The sequence below is a fragment of the Thamnophis sirtalis genome, unplaced genomic scaffold (assembly GCF_051295495.1).
Source record: "Thamnophis sirtalis isolate CommonGarterSnake01/CBP01778 unplaced genomic scaffold, rThaSir2_p1.2 scaffold_11, whole genome shotgun sequence".
Taxonomy (NCBI): Eukaryota; Metazoa; Chordata; class Lepidosauria; order Squamata; family Natricidae; genus Thamnophis; species Thamnophis sirtalis.
Window position 1 is genome coordinate 56,110,699 of NW_028261391.1, and position 27,101 is coordinate 56,137,799.

General features: G+C 39.0%; 2 protein-coding genes across 8 annotated transcripts in view; both read left to right on the forward strand.

Annotated features, from left to right (window-relative positions):
- The window catches only part of CASP7 (caspase 7), a 49,635-nt gene extending 41,871 nt beyond the window's left edge, over positions 1-7,764 (forward strand). For 2 of the 3 annotated variants that reach the window (XM_087725840.1, XM_087725841.1), the window contains 4 exons: positions 403-531; positions 1,143-1,318; positions 2,270-2,417; positions 6,668-7,764. In XM_087725840.1, coding sequence (XP_087581966.1) covers positions 403-531; positions 1,143-1,318; positions 2,270-2,417; positions 6,668-6,921 — 707 coding nt within the window. In that variant the 3' untranslated portion in view covers positions 6,922-7,764. The remainder of the gene's footprint in view (positions 1-402; positions 532-1,142; positions 1,319-2,269; positions 2,418-6,667) is intronic. The other variant, XM_087725842.1, reaches the window with a different exon arrangement.
- A 10,490-nt stretch (positions 7,765-18,254) lies between these two features.
- The window catches only part of PLEKHS1 (pleckstrin homology domain containing S1), a 31,705-nt gene continuing 22,858 nt past the window's right edge, over positions 18,255-27,101 (forward strand). For 2 of the 5 annotated variants that reach the window (XM_087725843.1, XM_087725844.1), the window contains exons 1-2: positions 18,256-18,421; positions 24,749-24,795. In XM_087725843.1, the coding sequence (XP_087581969.1) occupies positions 24,768-24,795 (28 nt within the window). In that variant the 5' untranslated portion in view covers positions 18,256-18,421; positions 24,749-24,767. Of the gene's footprint in view, positions 18,422-18,992; positions 19,059-23,081; positions 23,177-24,748; positions 24,796-27,101 lie in introns of those variants that run through there. The other 3 variants (XM_087725845.1, XM_087725847.1, XM_087725846.1) reach the window with 3 other exon arrangements.

Consider the following 27,101-nt stretch of genomic DNA (forward strand, 5'->3'; position numbering starts at 1 on the left):
ATTCTCGTTACTGGCTCATCCCTTTCACTACAGTTACTTGCCACTATAGAAAAGTAAATAATTTGTGCTTCAGCAAATATTAGACAAACGATTATGTGCATCCTATTCAGAACTATAGATTATAAAACTACTTTGTGTGTGTGTGTCTCTCTTATTTTCTTTCGACCCCCAAAATAAGTGCTTGGCCTTATTTTTGGGGAGGTCTTATTATTTTTGAGGTGCAGGAGGCAACAAGCATGGTCACCTCATGGCTGCTGCTGTGTTGCAATATTTTGGGGGAGGGCTTATTTTAGCACATGCGCTCAAAAGCCCGATTGGGCTTATTATCTGGGGAGGTCTTATTTTCAGGGAAATATTATTATTTCACACATCCAGTTGTGACATTCATTTGTTTTGATTCAGGGATGTTTACACGAAATGGTACCGACAAAGATGCTGGTGATTTACAAAAATGTTTTCGGGACATTGGTTTTGAGGTTCTCATCCATAATGATCTCAGCTGTAATAAAATGAGGGAAGTTCTTGGTGAAGGTACTGTTGTTGTTGTTTTTTAACTTGACTCTTAACTATTATCTTTAAAAAATAGTTTGGAGAAGTTTTTTCTAAGTTGATGCCAACCAGACACATTAGGATAACTATGAAAAATGCTTAACCAGGTGTCTGGGAATTCCAAAAATTCCAACACGTGGGCACAGAATGAGAAAAAGAATAATAAATCAAATATCATCTTCCTTCCTTGGAGGAATCTTCAAATTGTATACCAATTTCAGCACTTGAAATGTTTTAAGATTATTTATTGTTAAAATGATGGGCCTGTTTTTATACACAGAAAAATGCCCTTTTTAATTTTTATTGCTAAGTAGAGCTGAGTGACATGTTCATTTGAGCTGTGGTGGCGCAGTGGTTAGAATATAATACTGCAGGCTACTTCTGCTGACTGCCAGCAGTTCAGCAGTTTGAATCTCACCAGGTTCAAGGTTGACTGAGCCTTCCATCCTTCCAAGGTTGGTAAAATGAGGACCCAGATTGTTGGGGAAATACACTGACTAAACCGCTTAGAGGAAGCTGAAAAGTACTGTGAAGCGCTATGTAAGTCTAAGTGCTATTGATATTTAATGATGGAACATGTGATTGATTTGTAGTTGCCAATGAAGATCACAGTGAAGCTGCTTGTTTTTCCTGCATCTTATTAAGCCATGGAGATGAAGGCCTTATCTATGGCACAGATGCATTCATGGCAATCAAGGATTTGACGACACTTTTCAGAGGAGACAGATGCCAAAGCCTAATTGGAAAACCCAAATTGTTCTTTATTCAGGTAAGAAGGCGTTTGCTGATTTTAATTCTTAAAGGATAGAATGTTTATCAAAACAAAGTTGGAAATAGCCTGACATGTGTTAAAACAACACTAAAACTGCAAGTAAAAAGGGTTCAAAATTCATAGACATTTTCTTGTAAAATATAACATAACGTACATTTGTGATCTTTGAAGAAAATCTGGGCTGTCGTCATCATTCCTTGAAAAGTCTAAATCTTTTCTTTTTTTGTACTGCGTGTGCCATAACTGATTGTTCTCCTTTTACCCTTTTGTGGGATGCAGTGGCCCATTCTTCTATATTTCTCAGTGTGGGGAAGGATACTAAGCTTAGCTGGCCGAGATTAATTTTGTTGACATATATGAGGTCTAATCCTATCAATGAGACTTATGCTAGATGGACCAGTAATTTGGTTTGTTTATAGGAAGCTTCACATCTCAAGTTCAATTGCCAAATCTGTGCAGCTCTATCTCTCAAGACCTTCTCCTCTCATTGTTTACCTTTGTGACAAGACTTTCTCTTCGTTAGTATGTATTTTGGCTAGCCCAGGGACAAATATATCTCCCAAAACTAGGTGTGAGTATAATTTTGGATACTTTATGAATAATAAATCATATGCCCACTAGCTACAGCTTGGCCTTTTCTGTATAGTCTAGTAATTGAAATGCAGCTGGAACATTTATGCTGCAGCCTTCAGTCTTAAAGCATTTTTGATGGAACTCTTCACTGTTTATCAGTGGTAAAAGCCATTAATGTACACTATATCACTTCAGTGGTTATCCAGGTGGAATTCGTTAATGTACAGTATTTAATTTTACAAACTAAGTATTTCTTCAGTCACCACCATGAATCAGCTAGAGAACTAGCTATCATAATGTGTTACGATTTTTGTTTACTATGTGCCTTTTATGCGTAACAAGAATTACGCCTACTATTTAATATTATGGTTTCAGGCATGTCGCGGTTCTGAATTTGATGATGGGATTCAGACAGATTCGGGCTCTTCAAATGACACCCTGGAAATGGATGCCAATCCAAGATACAAGATTCCAGTTGAAGCAGATTTTTTGTATGCATATTCCACTGTACCAGGTACACTTGGTGAGAAAAAAAGTAACAATTTGGTATAGGATGAGTCAGATGTAAAGTGTGACAAAATGTAGCCATTTGAATAGAGGCTATTTTTGGAGGGAACATGTTTTTTTACAGTGAATTTCAGCAGGAAATGCTACATATTAGTGATCATTACGCATCTAATGGGTATTGAATGATGAGTGCTAAGACAATAAGGGAGGTGATTATATAATTGGGGCAGGTTTCTTATCTAACAACTATATAAATAGGAAAAACTAGCTTCTCAGCAGTTCTGTCCCTAAACTTGTGCAGTCTCAGGCAAATGTGGATGAAAGAGATAATGGTAAGATACAGTGTTGGGTTCCGGATCCCTTCGCAACCGGTACGAAAGGGCCAGATGTCCACCACGGGCACTCGTGCTGTGCACGCATGCGCACCCACCTCCCTGTAATGTTCCAGCTGCTTGGCGGAGGTCACACAAGCACCTTAGGCTGTGCACAAATGGCCTGGTTAGCTCAAATAGAGGTAAGGAACTAGGGTGGGCAGGCGCTCCAAAGCACCATTCCAATAGGGTAGCCGCTGCTCCCATCTGACACCAGTATGCCCATACAGGGCGTACTGCCCGGAACCCACCACTGGTAGAATAATGAAAAGTGTGTATACTCTGTTGCAAATTCTTCAGTTCTTCCTTAACTCCAACACATATTTTTCATTGGGATCTTGGATCTTTTGTGCAAGTCCAGTAAAATACACAACTTCTTTACCAAGCTGATGGCAAGTAAAGCAACCTCACCCATGCTGATAAAAAGCATCTTTCAGTAGGGCTACATACCTCTGCCAAATATCATGTATGTAGTCCTAAGCTTGCAACCACTAAGTCATACGATTGTTCAGTGAATCAAGTGATGATCATGAGAACAAAGACTGGTCATCAGACAATTCAATACCATCATAATTTCAAATGGTGCTAGATGAAGGATCATAAGTCAAGAACTACCAGGAATACAAATAAATAAATGGAGGGCTGCCATGATTGATTAGTATATGTTCATCAGTGGTCCTGAAACTCAGAAGCATGTTCTAAGGAACCATCTCATACAGAAGTGAAAATTCTGTTTTTTGTTTACATGGCTCATATCCATTAATTGGATTATTTTTAATTATTTTTTTCTCTCAAGCTAGTTGTAAAAATGTTGATATTTTTATCATATTTATAAATTTATTCCACAAGTTAATTATCATATATCCTAAATATGAATATTATGAAACTAAAATCATGATATTCATCATATAAGAAAATCAATCTCTTTCAAAATAACTTTCATATCTTAACCTTCACATTTATAATTTTAGAAAATGTTCTAGTTATTAAAAAATCTTTTTAAAATTATTATTTTTAGAAATTTGTTTTCTGTGTGATATACCATATTTTTGGAGTATAAGACGCAACTAGGTTTTGAAGAGTAAATTTTTTTAAAAAAAGTTTTTGCACTCTGCAAACCTCCCCAAAACAGCCCGTTTTTCACAAAAAATGGGCCCATTTTATTTCACAAAAAGGGCATGGACAGCCTTTAGGAGACTTGTAGAGTGCTCCTGGGGGTGGGAGGGGGCAAAATTGAGCAAAAAAACCATCCATTTTTTGCTCATTTCTTCCCTCTCCAGCCCCCAGGAGCTTTCTTAAAGCTGCCTAAAAGCTATGCGCGGCCATTTTGGTGAAGGGGCGGGGTTTCAGGAGGCAAAAAATGCTATATTCGGGGTATAAAACACACCCAGGTTTTAGCCTCTTTTTTGAGGGAAAAGGGGTGCGTCTTATACTCCAAAAAATACAATATATCCCAGAGACGATTTATTTCCCACAATTGTAATGTGTTATTACATATGGAAAGGATATAATTTTTCCTTGTACTTTTTATTAATTTATTCAATCAATTTATAAGCTGCCTCCATCAACAAAGTGATTCAAGGGGTGATAAACAATACCATAAATATTTTAGAATATGGCAAAGAAAATGGAAACGCATAACAAACACAATGCAGTGCATTAGAGAAGAAAATACTATAAATAACAAGGGATTGAAATGTCCAATATCAGTATCAGTAAGAAGTCACAAAACACTGTGGCAGGGCCTACTGTAAATCCAGTTTTAAGACTTTCCTATGGTAATAGATGGATCAGAGGCATGCAGACTTCCAAAGAGTATAGGTGGCCACAGAAAGCCAAAGTAGATAGTGTTCCATGTGATATGGAGCATTCCAGTCTCACTAAATCTATGTAGCATGTAGTTTCACATGTATGGGCTATAAAACATGTACACGTGGTCATTGCAACCAGTCATCACTTTGCATTTATTGCTTGCAGTTTGTAAAGCAAAAGAAAGTTGAAGTAAAATCATAAGCACAATTGAAGTTTCACTTAGCGACCATTTTGTTTAACAACTGAGTCGCCTGCCCAAATTGTGGTCTGTAAATGAGCACTAACTCTATTCACCAAAATCTTGAGAGACACTTGGAATCAGTATTTCTGCCTTCCAGTTTAGTCCTATTCTACCTTTGGATTTATTGGATGAGATAGCTAAATTTACTATACAGGTAAAACTCGAAAAATTAGAATATCATGCAAAAGTTCATTTATTTCAGTAATTCAACTTAAAAGGTGAAACTAATATATGAGATAAGACTCATTACATGCAAAGCAAGATAGTTCAAGATGTTATTTGTCATAATTGTGATGATTATGGCTTACAGCTCATGAAAACCACAAATCCACCATCTCAGAAAATTAGAATATAACATGCAATCAATAAAACAAGGATTGTACATAGAACAATATCGGACCTCTGAAAAGTATAAGCATGCATATGCACTCAGTACTTGGTTTGGGCCCCTTTTGCAGCCGTTACTGCCTCAATGCGGCATGGCAGGGAAGCTATCATCCTGTGGCACTGCAGAGGTGTTATGGAAGACCAGGATGCTTCAATAGCGGCCTTCAGTCTTCTGCATTGTTCGGTCTCATGTCTCTCATCTTTCTCTTGGCAATTCCCCATAGATTATGGGGTTCAGGTCAGGCGAGTTTGCTGGCCAATCAAACACAGTAATCCCACGGTCATTGAACCAGATTTTGGTGCTTTTGACAATGTGGGCAGGTGCCAAGTCCTGCTGGAAAATGAAGTCAGTAGCCCTATAAAGCTCGTCTGCGGAAGGAAACATGAAGTGCTCCAAAATCGCCTAGTAGACGGCTGTGTTGACCCTGGACTTAATGAAGCACAGTGGACCAAAACCAGCAGATGACATGGCTCCCCAAATCAACACAGACTGGAAACTTCACACTGGACTTCAAACATCTTGCAGTGTGTGCCTCTCCATTCTTCCTCCATACTCTGGGTCCTTGGTTTCCAAATGAGATGCAAAAGTTGTTCTCATCAGAAAAGAGGACTTTGGATCACTGAGCAACAGACCAGGTCTGTTTTTCTTTAGCCCAGGTAAGACGCTTCTGACGTTGTTCGTTGTTCAGAAGCAGCTTGACAAGAGGAATACAACATTTGAAGGATCCGTCTGTGTGTGGTGGCTCTTGATGCACTGATTCCAGCCTCAGTCCACTCCTTGTGAAAGTCCCCAACACTTTTGAATGACCTTTTCCTAACAATCCTCTCCAGGCTACGGTCATCCCTGCTGCTTGTGCACCTTTTTCTTCCACACACTTCCCTTCCACATAATTTTCTATTAATGTGCTTTGATGTGGCACTTTGGGAACATCCAACTTCTTTTGCAATTACCTTTTGAGGCTTTCCCTCCTTGTGGAGGGTGTCAATTATGTTTTTCTGCACAACTGTCAGATCAGCAGTCTTTTCCATGATTGTGATTCCTACTGAACCAGACTGAGAGACCATTTAAAGGCTCAGGAACCCTTTGCAGGTGTTATGGCTTAAATTAGCTGATTGGAATGGGACACTTTGATCCTAGAATATTGCACCTTTTCACAATATTCTAATTTTCTGAGGTGGTGGATTTGAGGTTTTCATGAGCTGTAAGACATAATCATCACAATTATGACAAATCACGGCTTGAACTATCTTGCTTTGCATGTAATGAGTCTATCTCATATATTAGTTTCACCTTTTAAGTTGAATTACTGAAATAAATGATCTTTTGCATGATATTCTAATTTTTTGAATTTCACCTGTATAAATTTGAACTGTGTTAAATTCTGTATTTTACCCTTTCTGACTTTAAAAGACAAATCTGTCATTAAAGTACAATTTCCCTATTCTTTCTTCTAGGTTACTATTCCTGGAGGAATCCAGGGAAAGGATCCTGGTTTGTGCAGTCTCTTTGCTCAGTGCTGAATGAGTATGGCAAATGTCTGGATATCCTGCAGATTCTGACCCTGGTTAATTACAAAGTAGCAAGAAACTATGAATCTCAGTCTGATGACCCACGCTTCTGCATGAAGAAGCAGGTTCCTTGTGTGGTATCCATGCTAACCAAAGAACTTTATTTCCGTAAATCGATTCCGCCAGCACCGCAAATTTAAAATACATAATGCATTATAACTTCCAATACATTTTTAATCTAAGCTGTTCCAGCAAAAGGCAATCATAGATCTAGAGTTAAAATTAATACAGGGAATTTAAAATACACAATACCAGGATTACCTCAGTTGATTAATATATTGATTTTCACACCGCCACATGTTTCTTTATTGTTGGAGGTGCCTATTCCTTGTTTCTATTTTTACTGGGAGCAATCACAAAATTTCTCTGGAGTCTTGCTTTCCCCGTCATAGAAATAGCTCATTTTTCCTCTATTAATAATAATTGTATATATTTGTCAAATATCTCCAGTGACATCTGCAAAAAAAAAAAAGTATTAGCAAAGTTCATTTGATGTTTAGTGATAAAATGGTTTGAGAAATCATCTAAGGGTGCTTAAACGCTCCTTTTCATCCCAGTCTACATATAGAATCACTAGGTGGGATTCATATTTACTCTTATAAATCATTATTTTGCGTACCTCTTGATTTCCTTATTATAAATTTAAACTCCATAATTTCAGTGGGTAAAACAGCTGTTAATTTAAGTAACTCCCTGTTCTCTTCCTTATTTTGGCAAACAGTTTTTATAAATGTAAGGTACATATGAATTGCTTATTTTTACCCTGAATGAAAAAAATGCTCCTGGTCCTTTTTTGCGATCAATACAATGTATAAATCTATTAAATCTATTAAATACAATGTATAATCTATTCTACACCAAAGTAATTTTGTATCAAAGACATTTGGTAGTACATTTATGTAGTATATAAATAGAACAATATTATAGGTTGTTGATTTGTTCAATGCATAAGTCTACAAAGCAAGTAAAAGAATAGAAAATTATTTCTAAGATTCTATTTTCTTGTAATTATTTGCCACTGTTAACAGACCTTAATTTTGTTCTCATTCTCTATGCCAGTGTTTTTCAACCTTTTTTGTGCAAAGGCACACTTTTTTCATGAAAAAAATCACAAGGCACACCACCATTAGAAAATGGTGCACCCTGGTCAACACTGAGTAAGGAGCCTCCCTGCCAGGCCACAGTGGAAGGCCAGCTCGGTGTGTGTGTGTGTGTGTGTTTGCGTGTGTTATTTCAGTCAACCAAGGTTGGGAAGCAAGACTGTCCAGCCATCGTTTGCTAATGCGGCCCCAGCTGACCTCTGCTCTTGGCCAGCAGTAGGGGCTGATTCTTGGTCTGGTGAACTGTCTGCTTGTGTGTGTGTGTGTGTGTGGTGTGCGTAAAAGAAAGCAGCCCTGGGCTTGGGTTCTCAGTGGACCCCCTGAAGAGCCTTTCCTGTGGCTGGCTGTGGAGGTGGGATCCTCACTCCCATGGTCTCAGAGGGCAGGGGCTGGCTGGGAGGGTCTCTTGGCCTCTGTATGCAGGCCCAGCTCAGACCCCTGCCCAGCATCCCCTTCCACCCAAGCTCACATATTAAGTAAAGCAAAACAACCCTCGCACGGAATAAAAGCTTCGAATTTAGGTCCTCCTCACCTTTCTGAACTTCTCCTTTGCTGGATAAAAGTTTTCATTTCTTTTAAAGCAAAGGGTAAAAAAAAAAAAGTTACTTTTTGGATCCCTCCACACCAGCAAGCTCATCTCACCAGCCACGCGCGCGGAGGATCCACGGGGGGGGGGAGGAGGAAAGGATGCGCCTTTGGAGCGGCCCGGGGAAAGGGAAGTGGGTGGAGATTCAGGTGATGGGGGAGAGGTGTGACTATGTGCCCCCCCTTCCGCAGCCCGTTCAAATATCACCGGCGAAGGGAGCGTGAGGGGTGGCGCGGCGATGTCCTCCCCAAGGCCGCCCAGGTGCGGCGCTCGCCCCCTCCCCCTCCTTCCCCCTCCCCGACTGGCGCAGGTGAGGTGGGGCGCGCGGACTTGGCCTCCCGCTGAGCCTGGGCGCGCGGCCATTTGGCGCAGCCTGTTCCGGGACGGCGCTGGCACTTTTCTCCCCCGGTGGTGGTGGAGGAGGAGGACATACAAAAAGGGAGGCGGAGCCCAAGTTGGCTTGGTTGGGCTCCGCGCTTTCCTCCTGCGACGGGAATCCCACGGGAAAAGCCTCCTCAAAAACCTCGCCTTTTGCGCCCTTCCTTGGAGCAGCTCTTCGCTCTCCTCCATTGCTCCAGGGCCCCGCGTTGGCGGGGGGAGTGGGCGGGAGCGGGGTGCGCGTGGCAAGAGCGCCGAGGGGCCAACGGGGCCCGACGGCCGCCAGAGCAGCCCTGAGTGCAGCGCAACCGGGGAGAGGCCGGCCGGCCGACTCAGCCTCTGCCCGCCAGCTGGGATGCAATGCCGGCGGGTGTTTTTCCCACGGCACACCTTACACTATGTCACGGCACACTAGTGTGCCGCGGCACAGTGGTTGAAAAACACTGCTCTATGCATAATCATAGTCTTTGCCAAAACAAGTTTCTCTTGGAATGTCTTCATCCCTTGTGATAATTGTTGGTTTCTTATTTTCTTAATATGGATTCAATATTATGTAACAATGTTTTTTTTTAACAAAAATCCTTTACTAGTACATATTCACTTCAAATAGATTAATTTCATAGATTTTCACATTTATTGTACAATTAGAGTAGCTACTTGATAGTTTAAGGACTTATCAAGTAAAGGGACTTGTTCTTTTTCAAGAAACTTTTGGCCCAATATACCTTCAAATGCATACACACAAACACATATATGCACTGATGAAAGTTTCTGAAATTGAATCTTTCGGATCATGCATGTTATTTTGGTTTTTGACAAAGGAGAGAGCATCTTGGCTCTGTGATGACCTTATTGAAATACATGACAACCAATCAAAATAGATGCCATGTGCTTCCATCGGCCATCCTGTATGGCAGGTATAAAAGGATACCATCCATGGAAAGTCCCTGAAGCTCAGGGAGGTGGAGACTGGATCACATACTTCTTAAATGTTCCTTTTATAGGAACGTCAGGAACATATAGAGATTAGGAAAATAATTCTTAAAGAGTTTACATTTCTGTTCTATGAGGATGTATTAATAAGCTGTTTTATCATTGCACTGAAAACAGTTATCTCCATTAACTTTATAAGAATGCTAAATACTTTCAAATACTTAAGTTAACCAGCGGTTAACAAAGGAAGGGAATATAGAAAATTCCTTAGTTTATCACCAAATATTCAGAAATTCAGTAAAACAAATTTTCCACTCTGTTTATGTCATTTGCATAATGAACTGTGGATTATGTAATTTCTGATTTAGTAGTTAGTCAGCAATAACAGGCATCCTTTATACCATGGATCTGTTATGGTGAGTGCATACTTTCTAAGTTATCTATATATAATATGGCCAATATATAGATCATCAAAAATCATGTTTCTTCAAAAATATGTTAATGAATTCCAAGAAGGAAAAAACTGATGGGATAAACATAGATATACAATACACCGAATCTATTTGTTAACTTTTGGAAGGAGGCATATTCAGCACCTCACATCTGAAGAAATTATTGACAGTATGCTGTATTACTATAATCCAGCTGACATTACAATATGTGCTTTAAGTTTGTTTTGTATCTTCCAAATATGTAATATATGTTTAGTGCTCAAAAAGAAAGTTATCTTTATCATAGCAATTTTCCTGGGAAAGGAGTATTGGGCAGCAGTAACTTGCAAGGATGGCCAACTGCTGTCGTAATGCTCCTATACATATGAAGGACACCTTTGGGGGCAATATGGGGGGGGGGGGGCGGAGCTGCAGCCGGAGCAGCTGGAGCATGTTTGCAGTAGTGCCTCCCGGTTTTATTTTATTTTATCAATTTTTAGTACTCCTACTGGATTCTTTTTTTATTTAATTAACATTTTTGGTGGGGGCAATATGATGAGGTTGTATACCGGCCAGACAGTGGTGTAAAGCATTATGGAGCTGTCTGTAAGTCTGAGTTTTATTGCTATTGTTAATAATGAAAGATATTTGAACCATTGTTTCCCCCTTTCCCTCAATCTGCGCTTCACAGTAAGACAGTACAATTTCCAGTTGGACAATCTCTTCTCTCATTTGCTTCTTTTGTTTCTTGTCAAGTTAATCTTGACTGGATTGCCAAACAAATCTTGGCAACATGGGATTCTTTCTGGCCCTTTTCCCCTAGCAATTTTGATATGCCATCAATTTGTATCTGGGCTTATTTGGACAGATATGGACAAGGATGTTAAAATTATGAGGGAACATGCCTCATAAAATAAGTAGAAATATTTTCCAGTTGGTTACCCTTTCCTCTTCAAATATCAACCCATTGGTGTCATGACTAGAAAATTGACCTTTTTTGCTTCTGCACGTTATGTACAATGGGAGTAGTCGTATCTTTCAAACGGTTTGTGCTAGAGAAATAAACCATATTAATATAGTTCATAACTCTGGCTTGCTTCAAGTTGAATCAGATCTCTGGTAGATCAATTAAAAGTATGCAAAGTTGAATCAAGCATCAAGTTCCTTAATGTAGAGGAAGTATGAGATGCAATTCTCAGTCAGAAACCAGATGAGAGCAAGTCTGACCATTATAAAAATGGAAACAAAACTGGTCCACTCCAAAAGAGGAAGCCTGATAGCCTATTACTGTGATGGCGAACCTATGGCATGCCTGCCACAGGTGGCATGGAGACATTTGTTAGGGCATGCAAGTTGTTGCCCTGTCAGCTCCAGTGCACGCCAGCTGACTTCAGCCTTCTTTTCAGGCAGTTTTTCGTCCTCCGGAGATTTCCTTGATGCCTCCAGAGCGTGAAAAACCAGCCCTACTGGCAAACCGAAAATTTGGAAATGGACCTCCATTTGTTTGCTCGTGGAGCTATTTTTCGCTCTCTGGAGCCTTCAGGAGGGTTCCCTAAAGGCTCCGGAGGGCAGAAAACAGCCTTATGGCCAAACTGGAAGTCACTTCTGTTTTTTCAGTAGGACCGTTTTTCACCCTCCAGATCCTTCAGGAGGCTTCCCTGGAGGGCAAAAAACGGCCCTACGAGTAAACCAAAAGTGACTTCCAGTTTGCCCATAGGGCAGTTTTTTGCACTCCTGAGAATTCAGGAAAGCTCCTGAAGCATCCAGGGAAACAGGGGACTGTTTTCTTCCTCCCCAGGCTCTTAGAAAGCCTCTGGAGATGGGGAGGGTGAAAAAAGTGGCAAAAACAGGAGCACTGGTCACACAGGGGAAAGCACATGCATGCTGGGTTGTGCACATAGCGTCATGGATTATTCTGTCAACCCAGCTTCAACTTTTCAAAAACCAATTGATACAAACCTCCTTGCCTACTGTTGACTTGAATGAAACAGTAATGTCTTACTCCAGTTTAAATATTAGGTGAGTCTGCATCATTCTCTGAAAGATACCCAAATTAATCAACTATTCACACAAAAATCCAGATAGGACAAGACCAGCAGCTGCTAGCCACTGCCCAACTTCTGTAAAATTATTTTGCTGCCCAGGTTCCATCCAATAAAATGAGATACATCTTCTGATGATTTTTTTAAAAAATGCATCACACAATGTGAGTTAGAAATTTCCTTGAACCAGTTATATACCCCTGTGATTTGGGGAGAAGGAGGAGGGTTGCAATATCTCCGCAAACTTGTGGACTCATCTGAGGAAAAGTCTAGTTTAAGCCAATTATCAGGAAAGCATGGGAGAAAAAACTTTAAGCTCTGTTAAATGCAGGACTGTACAAACATGAAAAAGGAAATACTGTGAAAATAATTTCTCATATGGTCAATAAGACATCAAATAAACACAAGTATCTCCATTAGAAAAACCTATTTCCGCTTCAGTTCTTGGATACGTGATTGCAGCTCAAGACTCCAACTGAATCAAAAGAAGGAAAAACTTATTAAATAAAAATAAACCTTTGTATATAACAATTGCTTTAGTTATTTATTACTCATTTACTTTGCAGTATTTGTTGTCATCTCAATCAGATTTGGTTCCTGGCAAAGTTAAAAGAAATCTAAAATTACACTAAAAACAGCAATAGAAAGAAAAACAGTACATCTTAAGGGGCAAATGCTAAACAGAACAATTCTACTTTGGTCTTTCCAAACTAACAGCTAATCATACTTCAGGAACAAAATGCAATGAATTCACTGCTGAGAAGGCCTGATCCTTTTGAACAAGCATCATGTTTGGATGGCATATTTAATTAATGGGTTATATGGCTGCTCATTTCACATAAATGACACTGGGCAACTACTGTATATACTCAAGTATAAGCCTAGTTTTTCAGCCCACTTTTTGAGCTGAAAAAAGCCGCCTCGGCTTATACTCGAGTCAGTGAAAAATTTGCCCGAAATGGAGGAGAAAAAGGGGCGGGGCCATGCCGCTGGGTGACGCTCGTGAATGGCCCAGCGCCCCTGAGTTTCCCCTCCCTCTGTGTCAGTTTGTCGCGCAGCGTGCACCGCACCATCTCCCCTCCTCACGTTCTAATGTAATGCAGGGCTATCTTACGATTCCCCTTCCTCCCCCTCTTGCCGCTCTGCAACGATGTCCCACCTCCTCCTTGTTATGGCAAGCAGCCACATAGCGATGTCCCACCTCCTCTGGTACAGTGATCCAATGATAGGAATCACTGTGCCGTGTGTCATAGGAGGCGGGACATCATCATCACAGCGGGACATCAGCATCATGAGGTGAGTGAAGTATTTCATTGAATACACCGGTATTGTGTGATAATAATTTGTTATGCAGAGCAAATTTTTACAATGGCTACTGTATATTTAATGGGCACAGGCAGGCTGTATATGTTATTCAATGGGCAATGGCATTATTGGTATCTATTTTTATTTTTGAAATTTATCGGTAGCTGCTGCATTTCCCACCCTAGGCTTATACTCGAGTCAATAACTTCCAGTTTTTTTGTGGTAAAATTAGGTGCCTCGGCTTATATTCGGGTCGGCCTATACTCGAGTATATACGGTAATCAAAAAATTAAAAAGAAAGTTAAAAACCAACATAAACAGCATAACACAGTAACCGAGGACATTTATAGATCCCACTCACCCATACTATCAGCCTCAGGTGAGATAGCAAAACCACATTTTGAATGCCTTGCAGGTGGGCAAGTGTGGTCTCAGAATGAAACATCTATTTTGTTCTGGAGATCAAGATGGACTGAAATGCATATGTTTACAGTAGAAGTGTCTCAAAGGTATGAGTAGGAAAAAGTCACATTTCTCAAAGGCATCAGCTGAGGCAACCTGGACAGGAGTAAGGACAAGGAGAGCATCTGGGGCATCTGGGCTGGTAAGTTCTGCCATGCTGGACATTGACAAATTAATGCAGGTAGTGGAAGAAGGTAAGGTGGGCTTCTGCAAAACCAGGACATGGGCAACACAAGGGTTGTGAGTTAATGATGCTGTGTTGTGTCTCAAATGTACGGTACTTCTGTGCCTGGAGACAGGATTGACAAAAGTCGAAGCAAGGATCGATCACATCCTTAAATCTCTGGCTAAAGCTTAATTTCTTTCCATAAGGTCTTGCTCTGTTAATCCTCCAAGACAAAATCTCTTCATCATGGATCAAGGCTGTTGAGTCCAACATTGCCAAACTAGGCAAACTAGCTTTAATACTCGAGATGGACTATGATTTAGCAAGACAAACCTTGGCACAAAGGGAGGAGGAAACGGAAAGCTCTGTTGTTTCTGGCTCCAGATGCAATTAGATGTGTTGTTGCTCCTGCCAGCTATCTCAGTCAGTTGGAGTCAGCAAACCACCAGAAAGCACTTGCATTTACACTGTGCCATGTGCTTCCAAGTATAAAAGGTTACCATCCATGGAAAGTCCCTGCAGCTCAGAGAGGTGGAGACTGGATCACATACTCCTTAAATGTTCCTTTTATAGGAACATATAGAGATTAGGAAAAAACATATTCTGCCAATAACTGCTAGGTATCCTGGCCATTCCGACACTACCTATCTCCAGTGGCTGCTTAAGGATGAACAGTCCATAACTACAGAACAGGTGGCCAGATTCTGTGCAGCAGCACTGGGGATTCATTGCAAACGTGTGTCTTCTCCACCATAGCAATGTTATATAACAATTGTGGCAAACCCTTTGCACTGCTTAGTTATTTCCCTTTTAGCATTGAACCTACAACGGGCCACACAATTTAGGGATTGCAACTATCATATAGTCAGACCATGTATAATTGAAGCTGGATTTTATTATAGATTTTAGTTGTTATTTATTATTTTATACTAGAAGTTTTAAGTGTATATATACTGAGTGCTTTTAGACTAATAATAAATTGTTGTTAAGTTAAAATGGATGAAATAGGAGCACTACTTGAACCAGAGAACTTTAACAAATATGGGACAGGTGCATTTGGGTTTAAAGTTTAGGAAAAGAATGGCTAAGAATCCACTGAGAGAAGGTCAAAAAGATTTGCAGTTTAAAGTCTGGCTAAGGCACACACACACTACAATATTGCAGTAGGCAGAACTACTTTATTGCTTGGGTGCAATAAAGGAGTATCAAAGTTCATGAAATTCTATGAACGTGAAACATGAGAAGGTGACTTTAAGGAACTTTATTATAGGGTGTGGGAGGATTTTAGGTGGAATTAAGATCTGAATCCTAAACACATGAATAACACAGTGTATAATAGATAATGCTTTGTCCATTTGTTTTAATTCCCATGAACATTCTTTTTCACTTGCTTTTTTCCTCCTCTTAGAAACATATCTACATATTATCTTGTGCAAGTGTCTCTGTCTGGCTCCCTCTCTCCTCCTCTTCCTCCTCCTCCCTCCTACACACACACACACACACACACACACACACACACACTTTGTTATTGTTCAGTTATTTTCCCTAGCCCCCACAAATGGCATTTCTTCAGAACCTTTGTAGGGCTTGATAATAGCTAGCAAGCAATGGTTTGTTTTTGGTTTGTTGCTTTTGCTTTCCTTTGCTATAGAAACTTTACTATTCCAGAAATATTTAGGGAGATTAGCACATATTATTTAGGATTCTAACTATTGGTTGATTGAATAAGGATGTCTGGGATCTAGAACTGTTACTGAGGTATCCAAGTAACTGAAATTAGTTCTTAGTTCTTAAAGTAACGCAAGCAGCAGAAAACCTCACTCCTGACTCAAGGTGCCTTTCCCAGATCAGCTGAAGAGACAAAGCAAGGAGATTTCAAGATTTCACTTCAGGTTTTATAACATCCTATTTTAAAATATTTGTGGATAAGAATATTAAAACATTATATTCTATTTTCATAATATTTATTTTCCAAAACAAAATAATTTTGGTAAGAGAAAGTTGCAAAGGTGTGGGGAAAGGAGACATATTCTCCCTTTTCATTTAAATCCAGGTTTTAAATTTATTTTATAAATTCAAACCAAAAAAATAAAGAAGCATTGTCAGTAGTAAACTTTTATTTGTTGTGTGAGGGATATTAGGCAAGAGGACATGAATGGGAACCCATCTTTCATTGCAGATAGATAGACGGATAGATAGCCTGAGGAAGAGAAAATAGAAATCAGAGGTTCCTTTCATCCTGGCCTTCTCCTTGGTTTTGTCTCACCTCTGGGTCAGTGGGAGGAAAGACACTGAAGCTGTTCCTAATCTCACATGATCAAAGTTCAGATGCTTGGCAACTGACTCATATTTATGACGGTTGCAGTGTCCCAGGGTCATGTGATCGCCTTTTGCAACATTCTGACAAGCAAAGTCAATGGGAAAAACCTATTTAATCAACAAACACGTAACTAACTTAATAACTGCAGTGATTCACTTAACTGTGGCAAGAAAAGTCATAAAATGAGGTAACTTAACAAATGTCTCAGTTAGCAACAGAAATTTTGGACTTAATTTTGGTCGTAAATTGAAGACTACCTGTACTGAGGATTATTTCTCCACTACAGTCACCTTTATGGTCCCCAAGCCAATGTCTTAACCTGTTGCACAATGCTTGCTTAGCAAATTTGAGCAGGATATCTTCATGGGGGTGGAGGGAACACTGCCTCTCAGCAGAAGAGAAATAAAGATAACTTGTTTTAAAAGTTACCTTAATATTTCTGTCTCACACTTCTCCTTCTATCATGAATGATGGCTGTGTTGCTGGGCCAATTCAGGACAATCAGAACGTACACAAGCCTGACAAACAGGTTTGTAGGCTGATAGAGCTGGGTGGTAAAATGCCATCTTATCGAACTGTAGGCACTATATGCATCTTGCAAAAGTCAGTTCTTCCCATTAATTGTGCCGTCCATCATCTCACAAAGTCCAATTACATTTGTGCCAAGTTCTTGCTATCAGAAGCAAATGTGAAAGAATGGAAACTCGGTGGGCTTTGCCTATACCAGCCTAAAATTGCCAAGAGGGAGCAGTTGCAGTCAATCTTCTGCATTAGTAATCAATCAGCTGCACTGACAACAGAAATGTCAGAGATAAACACTGTATTTTATAGATTTTAGAGTTGTCTTAACATGTTTCCGTTACACCAGAATAGTGTGGGTTAAGGCAGGGGTCTGCAATCTTAAACACTCAAAGAGCTATTTGGACCCGTTTTCCACAGAAAAGAAAACATCGGGAGCCACAAAACCCTTTTGACATTAAAATGAAGATAACACTACATATATCAGATGTTTTTTTTTTACTTTTATGCTATGTATAAAAAAAAATCAAATCAGAGAAAATTTTTTATTTCTGCATGCAACAAAAACATTTTAAACTCTGAAATAAAAGATGCTGAGTTGAAGGTTACTTTCAAATAAAATACTCAACGTCTATTTGAGTCCTTGTATTTATGAAGTAAAAAAACGAACTTAAATTATCCACCTGCTGCAAACCAAAAATGCTGTCTGCTTCTGTGTCACACATTGGTCGGTTGTGACACATAGCTTGAGCGACAGGGAGCCACAGCAGAGGGATGAAAGAGCCTCATGTGGCTCCAGAGCCACAGTTTGCTAAGTGGTTTAAGGCTGCTTTTGGTATGGTTTGGGATGAGATTAAATACAGGAATTCTAAGAAAACAATAAAGCATTTTTTAACAATTAGATATACATAAGGAAAGGTCTCTGGATTTGTTTCTGAGAGTTTCCCTCCTTATGTTATTCATTAGAGTATTTTGTTGGATTGTAATAATTGCAATCAAGTAGCCAACTATATTCTTGCAGCAATTCATATCTCTCTTGCAGTTGGAGCAGTGTTAGATTTTTTTAAAAAAACTGCTATGAGGAAATGAAATAAAAAAGCAAACCAAGTGCCAACCTGGATTTAGTATTATTATTGCACCTGTTCTGTGCCATGTCAAAAGTTCTTTAAAAACATTGCCATTTCCTGTATTTCCTCATTAAAACAACTTTCAGTTTTGACAATAAAACAGAATATTTCCCATATGAAAAAAGTTGGGTATTTCCTTATGAGTCATAGTTAGGGGTGTAATTAAGACTGATATAAAAAGACAGCCTCTCTAAATAATACAATTTTCAATAAATGTCTCAATGACATGATTGGGCATTGCTGATCTCCAGCATAGCAAACATCCTATCCTGTAAGTATTGCTAAAAATCATAACGTTTATTTATAATGTTTATTTACAGTTACTTATAAACGTGTACAATTTAATTTTATTGCCTTCTTCTGTGTATAATCGTTAAAGAGCAAAGTTCCTCACTACATTTTATTGTCATGAAATTTGGGTAAAACTCCCTTTTAAAATACTGTAAATAAAATTTAATTTTATTGCCTTCTTCTGTGTACAGTCGTTAAAGAGCAAAGTTCCTCACTACATTTTATTGTCATGAAATTTGGGTAAAACTCCCTTTTAAATACTGTAAATAAAATTTAAAATAGGAATAAAACTTGGATTTTTTTTCACCTATGGAAGAGTTGTGCAAGAGTTTAATTGTGCATGAAAATTATCTGTAGTTAATAGTCCTGCCCTTTTTTAATATTCCAAATTTGAACAGAGCCACTTTTGTAAATTCACAAGTATGTACACAGATAACGTCCTTTAATTGTAAAGGTGTTTTACCATCCTTCAGCCTCAAGAAAATTTTTACAAATGGCACGAGTAAACAAATGACACTAGCTTACTCTAATATTGTTTGGTATAAGACTAAGAGTTGGCACTCACTTTGAAAGATTTACCATTTGGAAGAAAACAAGCTAACTGTCCAGATTCAAAGGTACCTTATGTTTCCTTTAGCTTATCTACAATCTTATATTTTAAAAATCATTATTTTTAAGTAAAGCAAACATTATTTTTTAATAAATCGTCATAGTAGCAGAATTGTTCGGATCTACAATATTGTAGTTTGAAATATTTTTTGTACAATGCCTACTAGATTATTGTAACAGGAATATAATATAAGTGCATAATAATTGATTACTAGGAGATATGGAACAACCAAAATTTTATTTAAAGTTAAATTGGATTTACATGATATTGGTAAAATTTAACATTCCCATAATTTCTATTACAAACTGTTGCGAGGATGAATTTTTCTTATATAACCAATAATATCCCACTATTCTCTATAAAATAATGATTGGTTATTTTTCATGGTGAAATATTATATTTATCAGAAACTTTGTCAAGCAAAGTTATAAACTAGATCCTATGCTATTTAACTCTTGAGATATTATATAGATATTTTATTGTTCAGCAATAATTAACTGCTAAAAATAAAAAATGTTTTCTTACTTAGCAGTACTTTATTATAACTAACACATATGTATAATAATTCTTAACTTTGGAGGAAAAAATCTTCTGTTTCTTTATATAGGACGTATTATTAAACACTTTCTTTCAAAAATCAATCTTATCATATTTTATCAGGGTGAAAGAATATTCAATGGCATCCCCCAAAATTCACTGACTATATACAAACTATATAGTCTATGCTATACTTTCACATTTTGATACTATTAATAGCTTGAAATACTGTGATAACTTTCCATATTTTCATGTCCTTTCTATTTTTCTAAGCGTGGCCATTATGCTACACACAGAAAGACAGACAGACAGACAAACAGACACACACACACACACACACACACACAGAGGGGGGGGAGGGAGAGGGAGAGGGAGAGGGAGAGATCATAAAGTCTTATTACAATACGATTACTCTATCATATTGCCATTCTCAACTTTTTTGTTAACATGGCTGATGTAGATGCTGCTTCTTATGTTACAATCTTCAACATCTACCTGAGATATTTTAACCGCTATGATATTTTGTTCATATTTGTCATGGCAGAATCCATTTTTAGGTAATCATAAATTTGAATAGTTCTGTGAGCAAAGTCTGGTCTCTATCTTGATAAGACCTTAAATTGCTTGTTAATTTTTTCAGAAATAATTGATAAATATTTTTATCAAGGCATGTCATCCCCCATGCCATCTCATGTTCTGTTTCAATTCTTTAAACAAATATTTGATTGGATTGGAATCCTCTTTTAAATTATATGTTAAGACTGGTTTGAATTTTAGTTTTGTATTCTTTCTTATTTGCGGATAATTACCAATTTCTTGTTTTTGACTCTTTCAAGTATGTTCTAATCCACTTATTGAACAATTGAGCACATCTCTTGCTGTGTTTTGTGGTTGTTTTTGGTGGGATATCTGTTCAATTAGATAATAAATAGAAATATTAGTTGCGGAAATAGTAAGAACATCATGCCATCTGTGATTGAAGCTATCTATTCACTCCAGAGGTGGTTTCCTACCAGTTTGCACCGGTTCAGTAAAACCGGTTGGTCAAATCTACTGAACCGGTGAGAGGAGGTTCCACCGGTGGACCCGGAAGTAAGTTCCGGAACGCCTGCCCCGGTCCTGTCACTCACTCGCTTGCTCGCCCCCGCTTGTCTGGAAGCCGTTCCATTGCTCAGTCCCCCCACCTGTCCAAACTATCCTAGCCCCGGCCACCGCTCACTGATTGGCTACCTCAGCAATCTCCTCGCCCACCTCTAAGAACCCTATCTAAACCCACTTACCTTTTTTCCTGTTTGGCTCTCTATTGCTGCCTGCCGACTCTGAGGAGGTAAGCTGCAACTAAGCATGGTGACCTTTTGTGGCCTTGTAAGGATCCTGGGCTCGCTTATAGTGCAGGGCCGCCAGAAAGCACGGGGTGGGGGCGGCGGTGGGAGATTACGCAGCAAGCCTGGTGTCTTTGACAAGTTTGGGGACCTCGCAAGGACTTTGTAAGGTTCCTGGACTTGCCTAAGATGCCTGGCCTCCAGAAAGCACAGGGGCAGGGGTGGGGATGGTGGCGGGAGCTTGTGTGGCTGGCGTCTTAGACAAGTTCGGGGACCTTGCAAGGCCTTTGCAAGGTCCCTGGACTTGCCTAAGATGCCTGGCATCCAGAAAACAATGGGTGCAGGGGTGGGGATGGTGGCGGGAGCTTATGCAGTGCAGCGGTTGTCTTTGACAAGTTCGGGGACCTTGCAAGGCCTTTGCAAGGTCCCCGGACTTGCCTAAAATGCCTGGCCGCCAGAAAGCATGGGCGCGGGGGTGGGGATGGTGGTTGGACCTTACACGGCATGGCTGGCATCTTTGAGAAGTTTGGGGACCTTGCAAGGCCTTGGCATTTTTTGCATTGGGGCATGCTGCAAGAGAGATGGAGTAAAGACCTTTTCTGGTTTGTTGGTGGTGGAGGTGCGGGCCTGTGCTCACTAAAGCAAGTCTGGGAAGTCCTTTGCACCAGCCGGAAAAGGTCTTCACTCCCCCCCTCTTGCAACACACCCCAATGCAAAAAATGCCAAGATTGGCGCACTTGAGGCTGCTGCTGCAATGTCCAGGGAGGCTAAACCAAGCCACGGGCCTCTCCCAACTGCTTTTGTGGCTTCCTGGAATGCCAAGAACCTTCCCGCTCTTCTCCGTGCTCTCCTGGGCTCATCGCAACAGCAATAGACATCCAGAAGTGGCAGGGGCTGGAAACCCAAGCCCCCATTAGCCCCCAAAGCCAATTCTGGATATCTATTGCAGTCGTAAGGAGCTGAGGAGAGCGTGGATAAGAGCATGAAGGTTAGGGTTACTGGGCAATGTGTGTGTGTGCGGGGGAGGCTGGAGCAGTTCCACTCTGAATGGAGGGAGAGGAAAAAATTTGAGATTCTCCCTGCTGCAGCCTTTAAATGGCAGAGAGAAGCCGAACTCCACTGCCACTATTCACAGAGGAGCTGCGGCTCCCTTTATGCCCCCCCCAGCCCCCTGGGTGTGCTCCTGGGTGTTGAAGCACCTGAGGGGACAGGCAGGCTGCCAAAGCTCCACTGAGAAGACGTTTCTGAGAAGAGAAACTTCTCCGGTCTGGCTGCACCTTTCTTTTTTGTGTAATTTATACCTCTATCTTGACTGGGAATGCTGACATCATCTTGGCCATGCCCACCCGGTCACATGGCTGGCAAGCCACACCTACCTGGTCACATGGCCAGCAAGCCACTCCCACCCAGTCACATGGCCGACAAGCCACTTCCACCCGGTCACATGGCTGGCAAGCCACTCCCACAAAGCAGGCCACACCCACAGAGTAGATTCCAAAAATTTTTGAAACCTACCATTGATCCACTCCCAAAAAGCATATATCATCAAAGATAAATTTTAAAATAGTAAAAAATCAATATTTTGAAGAATATATGTCACTTGAATATCTTGAATATAAAATGCAGTTGTCCCACAAAGCTGAAACAAAATATTTAATTATAAAGGAGCTTTGCAGCCCTATATCCTCAATCTGAACCTGCCCTGCGCTTATACTAGCTACCTTCTAAACCAACTTAATAAAATCCTGTCCAGACTGAGATATTTTGGCAACAGTTGGAAAGCTATTCAATCCAGGCAGGAGGCTACAATATCCTTCCACTGGACAATTCACTTGTTATCATTCCTCATTACCACTAATCACTAGCAGCACTGCTTCTTGTAGGCAGGTTTTATTGGGCATATATACATTTATGGGCGTGCATGTACACATGCAGGTGTAGTGGTCTGTGGCAGTGATGGGCTGCCAACTTTTTTACTACCAATTTGGGCACGCTCCCACATATGCAGACTTGTCCAAGCAGGTGGGCAGAGCCTCTCACCACTGCTACTACCAGTTCGCCCAATTCAATCTATGGGAATAGCTTTGAAAATCAGGAAAATGAAGATCCACAACCATGGTAGGATTCTTTTTTTTTTTTTTTTACTACCAGTTCCGTGGGCATGGCTCCAGAACTGCTCAGAACCTGCTGAAAACCACCTCTGATCCACAGGCTTGGCACTAGTCAGATAAGAGACATTTCAGTCCACAAGGAGTGGGCAGACATGGTAAGCATTTCAGAAAAAATACTTCTTAGTTCCCTGGAAAGTAAAGGCAAGGAGAGAAAGATACCATCAGTTAAAAGTTTTGTTCTAGACACTGTTTCTTGTAGGCTGATATTAATGTAAAATATATTCTTCATGCAGCGGAAATGAATAAAGAAGTGATATTCAAGTTGTTCCTTTCAATCCTTGTAAACAAAGAATGCCATTATGCACTAGTCACAGATGTGATAGAGTAGAAAGAGGAAGAATAATAGGGTTTTAGTGCAGTGAATGATTAATCTCATGATAAAATAGGTTTTTTTTAAAAAAAAACCTGCAGTTTTCTCCAGTTAATTCCTTGTAGAAATGGAACTTTTTGTGAATAGTTGATGTTCTGAATTTATTTCTAGAGAAAAACAGAGAAAGTTCACTCCAGTGTAAAAACTGTATGAATCCACAGATTTCTCATCTCTAATGAGAAGAAAATTCTTCTTGTCTTGAAACATAACTGGTGTACATATCATGTCTGTCTGTTACTCTTCACTAAAAGCCATGTGTTTTCTAAATACTTAGAAATGAGAGAAAAATTTGCACATGAGTTAGTTTCCAATGATTATAGACTATGTTTCAAATTTAACATATTGTATTATTATTTTTCCTTTTATCTTGGCACTAGCATTCAAAAGCCATAGTACCTTTCTTCAGACAAATCTAATTAATTTCTTAAATATGGTGAATTCTGTTCAGCATAGAGGTTAGAATCGGTTTTGAAAATCTTCATTTTGACTGTAAAGTGGCATTTATTAGCAGACCTGCTATATTTTTTCTCCCCTTTGCATCTACACAGTCTTTCCAAAATAGTTTAAGCAGATTAAAGGTTCTTTCTGCAGGCAAAAGACAAAAGGGGGGAAAAAGAAAGTCCTATTCATAAATAAATCTGTTTGCATAATACTAATGTCCTTTGAATTGTTCATTTTGTTAATACTAATGTTTTTATATAAAAGAAAAGTAGGAATTTCATATATTGCTAAACAGTATTATATATCAGTTCCTAAATCTGTTTTCCTTTTTACAAATCTTTTATCAATGCAATTCTTACAATTCTAATCTCAAGGGACTTTTTGTTGCATTTTATTATTCTGTTGAATTTCCAGGATGGTAAATGAATCTTCCAGGGTATTTTTTTTCTTTTTTCTTTTGCACAACATTCCAAATAGCAACTGTTCTTACTGGACAAGAAAATTAGAAATAAAATATCACATTCTTATTCTTAGCAAAGACCACATCCTTTGGGGAAAACTGACAACTCTATGATATTTTTTGTTTGTTTTGGCCTATGAAATCATTTTATTTTATGTGTATATGAGTAACTTAAATTTACATAAGATTGACAAACAATATTGGTTACCATCTGATAATATTTTGTATGGTTATAGTTTCTGTTTGTATTAAATAGATGAATAGGATTAGTGAATTAGTGATTCCTGAAAAGAAAAGATCTGTCTTTTAGAAATCATTTGATTATAACAGCCTTGAGAAACAGAGATGTTCATCTTTAACATCCATACATCCATTCATTCTTTGTTTATTTTTCAGGTTGAACTAATAATCAAATATGGATGCCACAAGAAGAACTAGTATTGGTACATAAATTCTAAACATGTTTTTGCCTGATTTCTCTTTTCACAGCATTTTTGATACTTGATATTTGTCAATATATGCCTTGTTCAATGAATGCAGTCAGAACAAGTATCTGTTACAAAGTTACAATTTGTTACAGGCCACTATGTTATATTCTCATTCTTTTTCCAAGGTGACTTTGATCCACATTTCAAACCTAATCAAGAATTTGGCTATGGACATTCTTAAACCAGCTTAGAATCGGATTTTCATACCTAAAGTCTTGCTCCTTTCGTTAAGCTGTTGAAGCAGAAAATGATCTTGTCCATATTTATATTTTACCTTTATGCTTATTACACACTTTGGAAATGTGGTCTGACTGAGTTGGCAAATGTGGTCTTGCTCACTCACACTGAGTTGTGCTTATTCATCAAAAAGTTCTACATGTGCATTTTTAATTTTACTTGACATTTTTCAAATACTGCTCTGAATTGTATGTGAATACCAAGCATATTTCAACATGTTTAACCATTTCTATGAACCAAAAGGTCAATTTGGTAGAATTTTGTTAAGAACAAGGAACAATTCTGCTTGTAACTAGTCTGCCACTTTCATACAAATCCTTCAGGCTAGCTTTCAAGAACTAATAGGCCAGTTCTGACCTTGTTCATGGGCCTTGATGGTACGCAATAGTATCAATAAAATGTATCATGCAGAGAATAAAAGGAGCTTATACAAGAAATGCTTTCATTTGTATCTGGCTTCAGATCATAGTATCTACAATAGCATATTTTCTTTTTAAACACTGTCATTGCTTAACTATATAGCATTACTCACATTAGGATTAGATAACACATTATCCTTTCAAATATATATTTTTATAAAATATTTTGGTTTACCATATATAAATTTAATGCTTTTTAAATTGTTTTGATATATATAATCAGTTGAAAACCATACAGTAGGCAATGCTGTGTTGGGAATGTTCTCACAAATACCGTATTTTTTGGAGTATCAGACACGCTTTTCCCTTCCTAAAAGAGGGTGAAAATTTGGGTGCATTTTATACACCAAATATAGCTCCACCCATCTGCCAGCCCCCACCTTTTGGCCTCTGCCTCCCAGGAATTTGCTTCCTTGCAGCAAATAGCAGCCTGTTTCAGTTTCAGTTTCAGCAAAGCCTGATTAGCACAAGCAACTGATTGTCAGTTGGATCGGCCTCCTGACGATCAGCTGTTTCAAGCTGCAGGATTGGCATAGCCTATTACCGGCTCCAAGCACCCCATGTTTAGCTTCTGTATCCCATTTTTTGGCTCCGCGTGCCTCGTTTTCAGCCTCCGCACACCCCATTTTCTGCCCATTCTGATCTCTGCCACCTGGAATGGGCGGAAAATGGGGTGCATGGAGGCTGAAAATGGGCATGCGGCGGTGGCAATAGGCTATTGGCAATCCCTGCAACTTGAAACAGCTGATCATCGGGAGGCCGATCCTACTGACAATCAGTTCCTTGTGCTAATCAGGCTGTGCTGAAATTGAAACAGGCTGTTTGCTGTTTGATGCAAGGAGGCAAATTGCTGGGAGGCAGAGGCAGATTTTTTTTTCTTGTTTTCTTCCTCAAAAGCTCGGTGTGTCTTACACTTTGGAGCATCTTATACTCCAAAAAATATAGGACATACACATCATATTACTCCTTTTCAGAGTTGGCAACATTTTGCAAATGCAAGTATAAACAATACTAAGGAACACAAATTAAAATCAGGAGATAAAAATAAAAGGAAACCTAATGAAGCTTCGTTGCATAAACACCATCTTCTGTATATTTCTGTCCTGGCAAACACATTCCTATATACACTTTGTCCTTTACATCATCTCCAAAAAACAGCCTTCTTGATTTTCATCTTCCTCTCAATGAATTCAGTTTCCTTTCATATATTTGTGATTGTATCTTCAACCATTGTCCCTGAATGACCAAAGCTTTTCAATAATTATTTTGGACTTCATATATGTATATTACCAATTCATAACTTTATCTCTTCTTGTTTTACCACTCACTTCTTAAGTACAGTAACCATTTTCTCATGGCATTTCCTTTTGTGAAATTTGCAGCTTTCATGCAATAGATAGAATCCGTTTAATATGTATATAAGTATTTTTACTTTTTTAAAAAAATCATTCCTCACAATGATTCACTTGTCTTCTTTCAGTATTTGCATGTCTGGAAATTTTTCCATTCATTTCCCTATTTTTGGGAAATATTATACCAAGCTGCACAAATTAATGATCTTATTCTAATCTTTTGTGATTTATGTATCCTTCATTCTATTTTTCT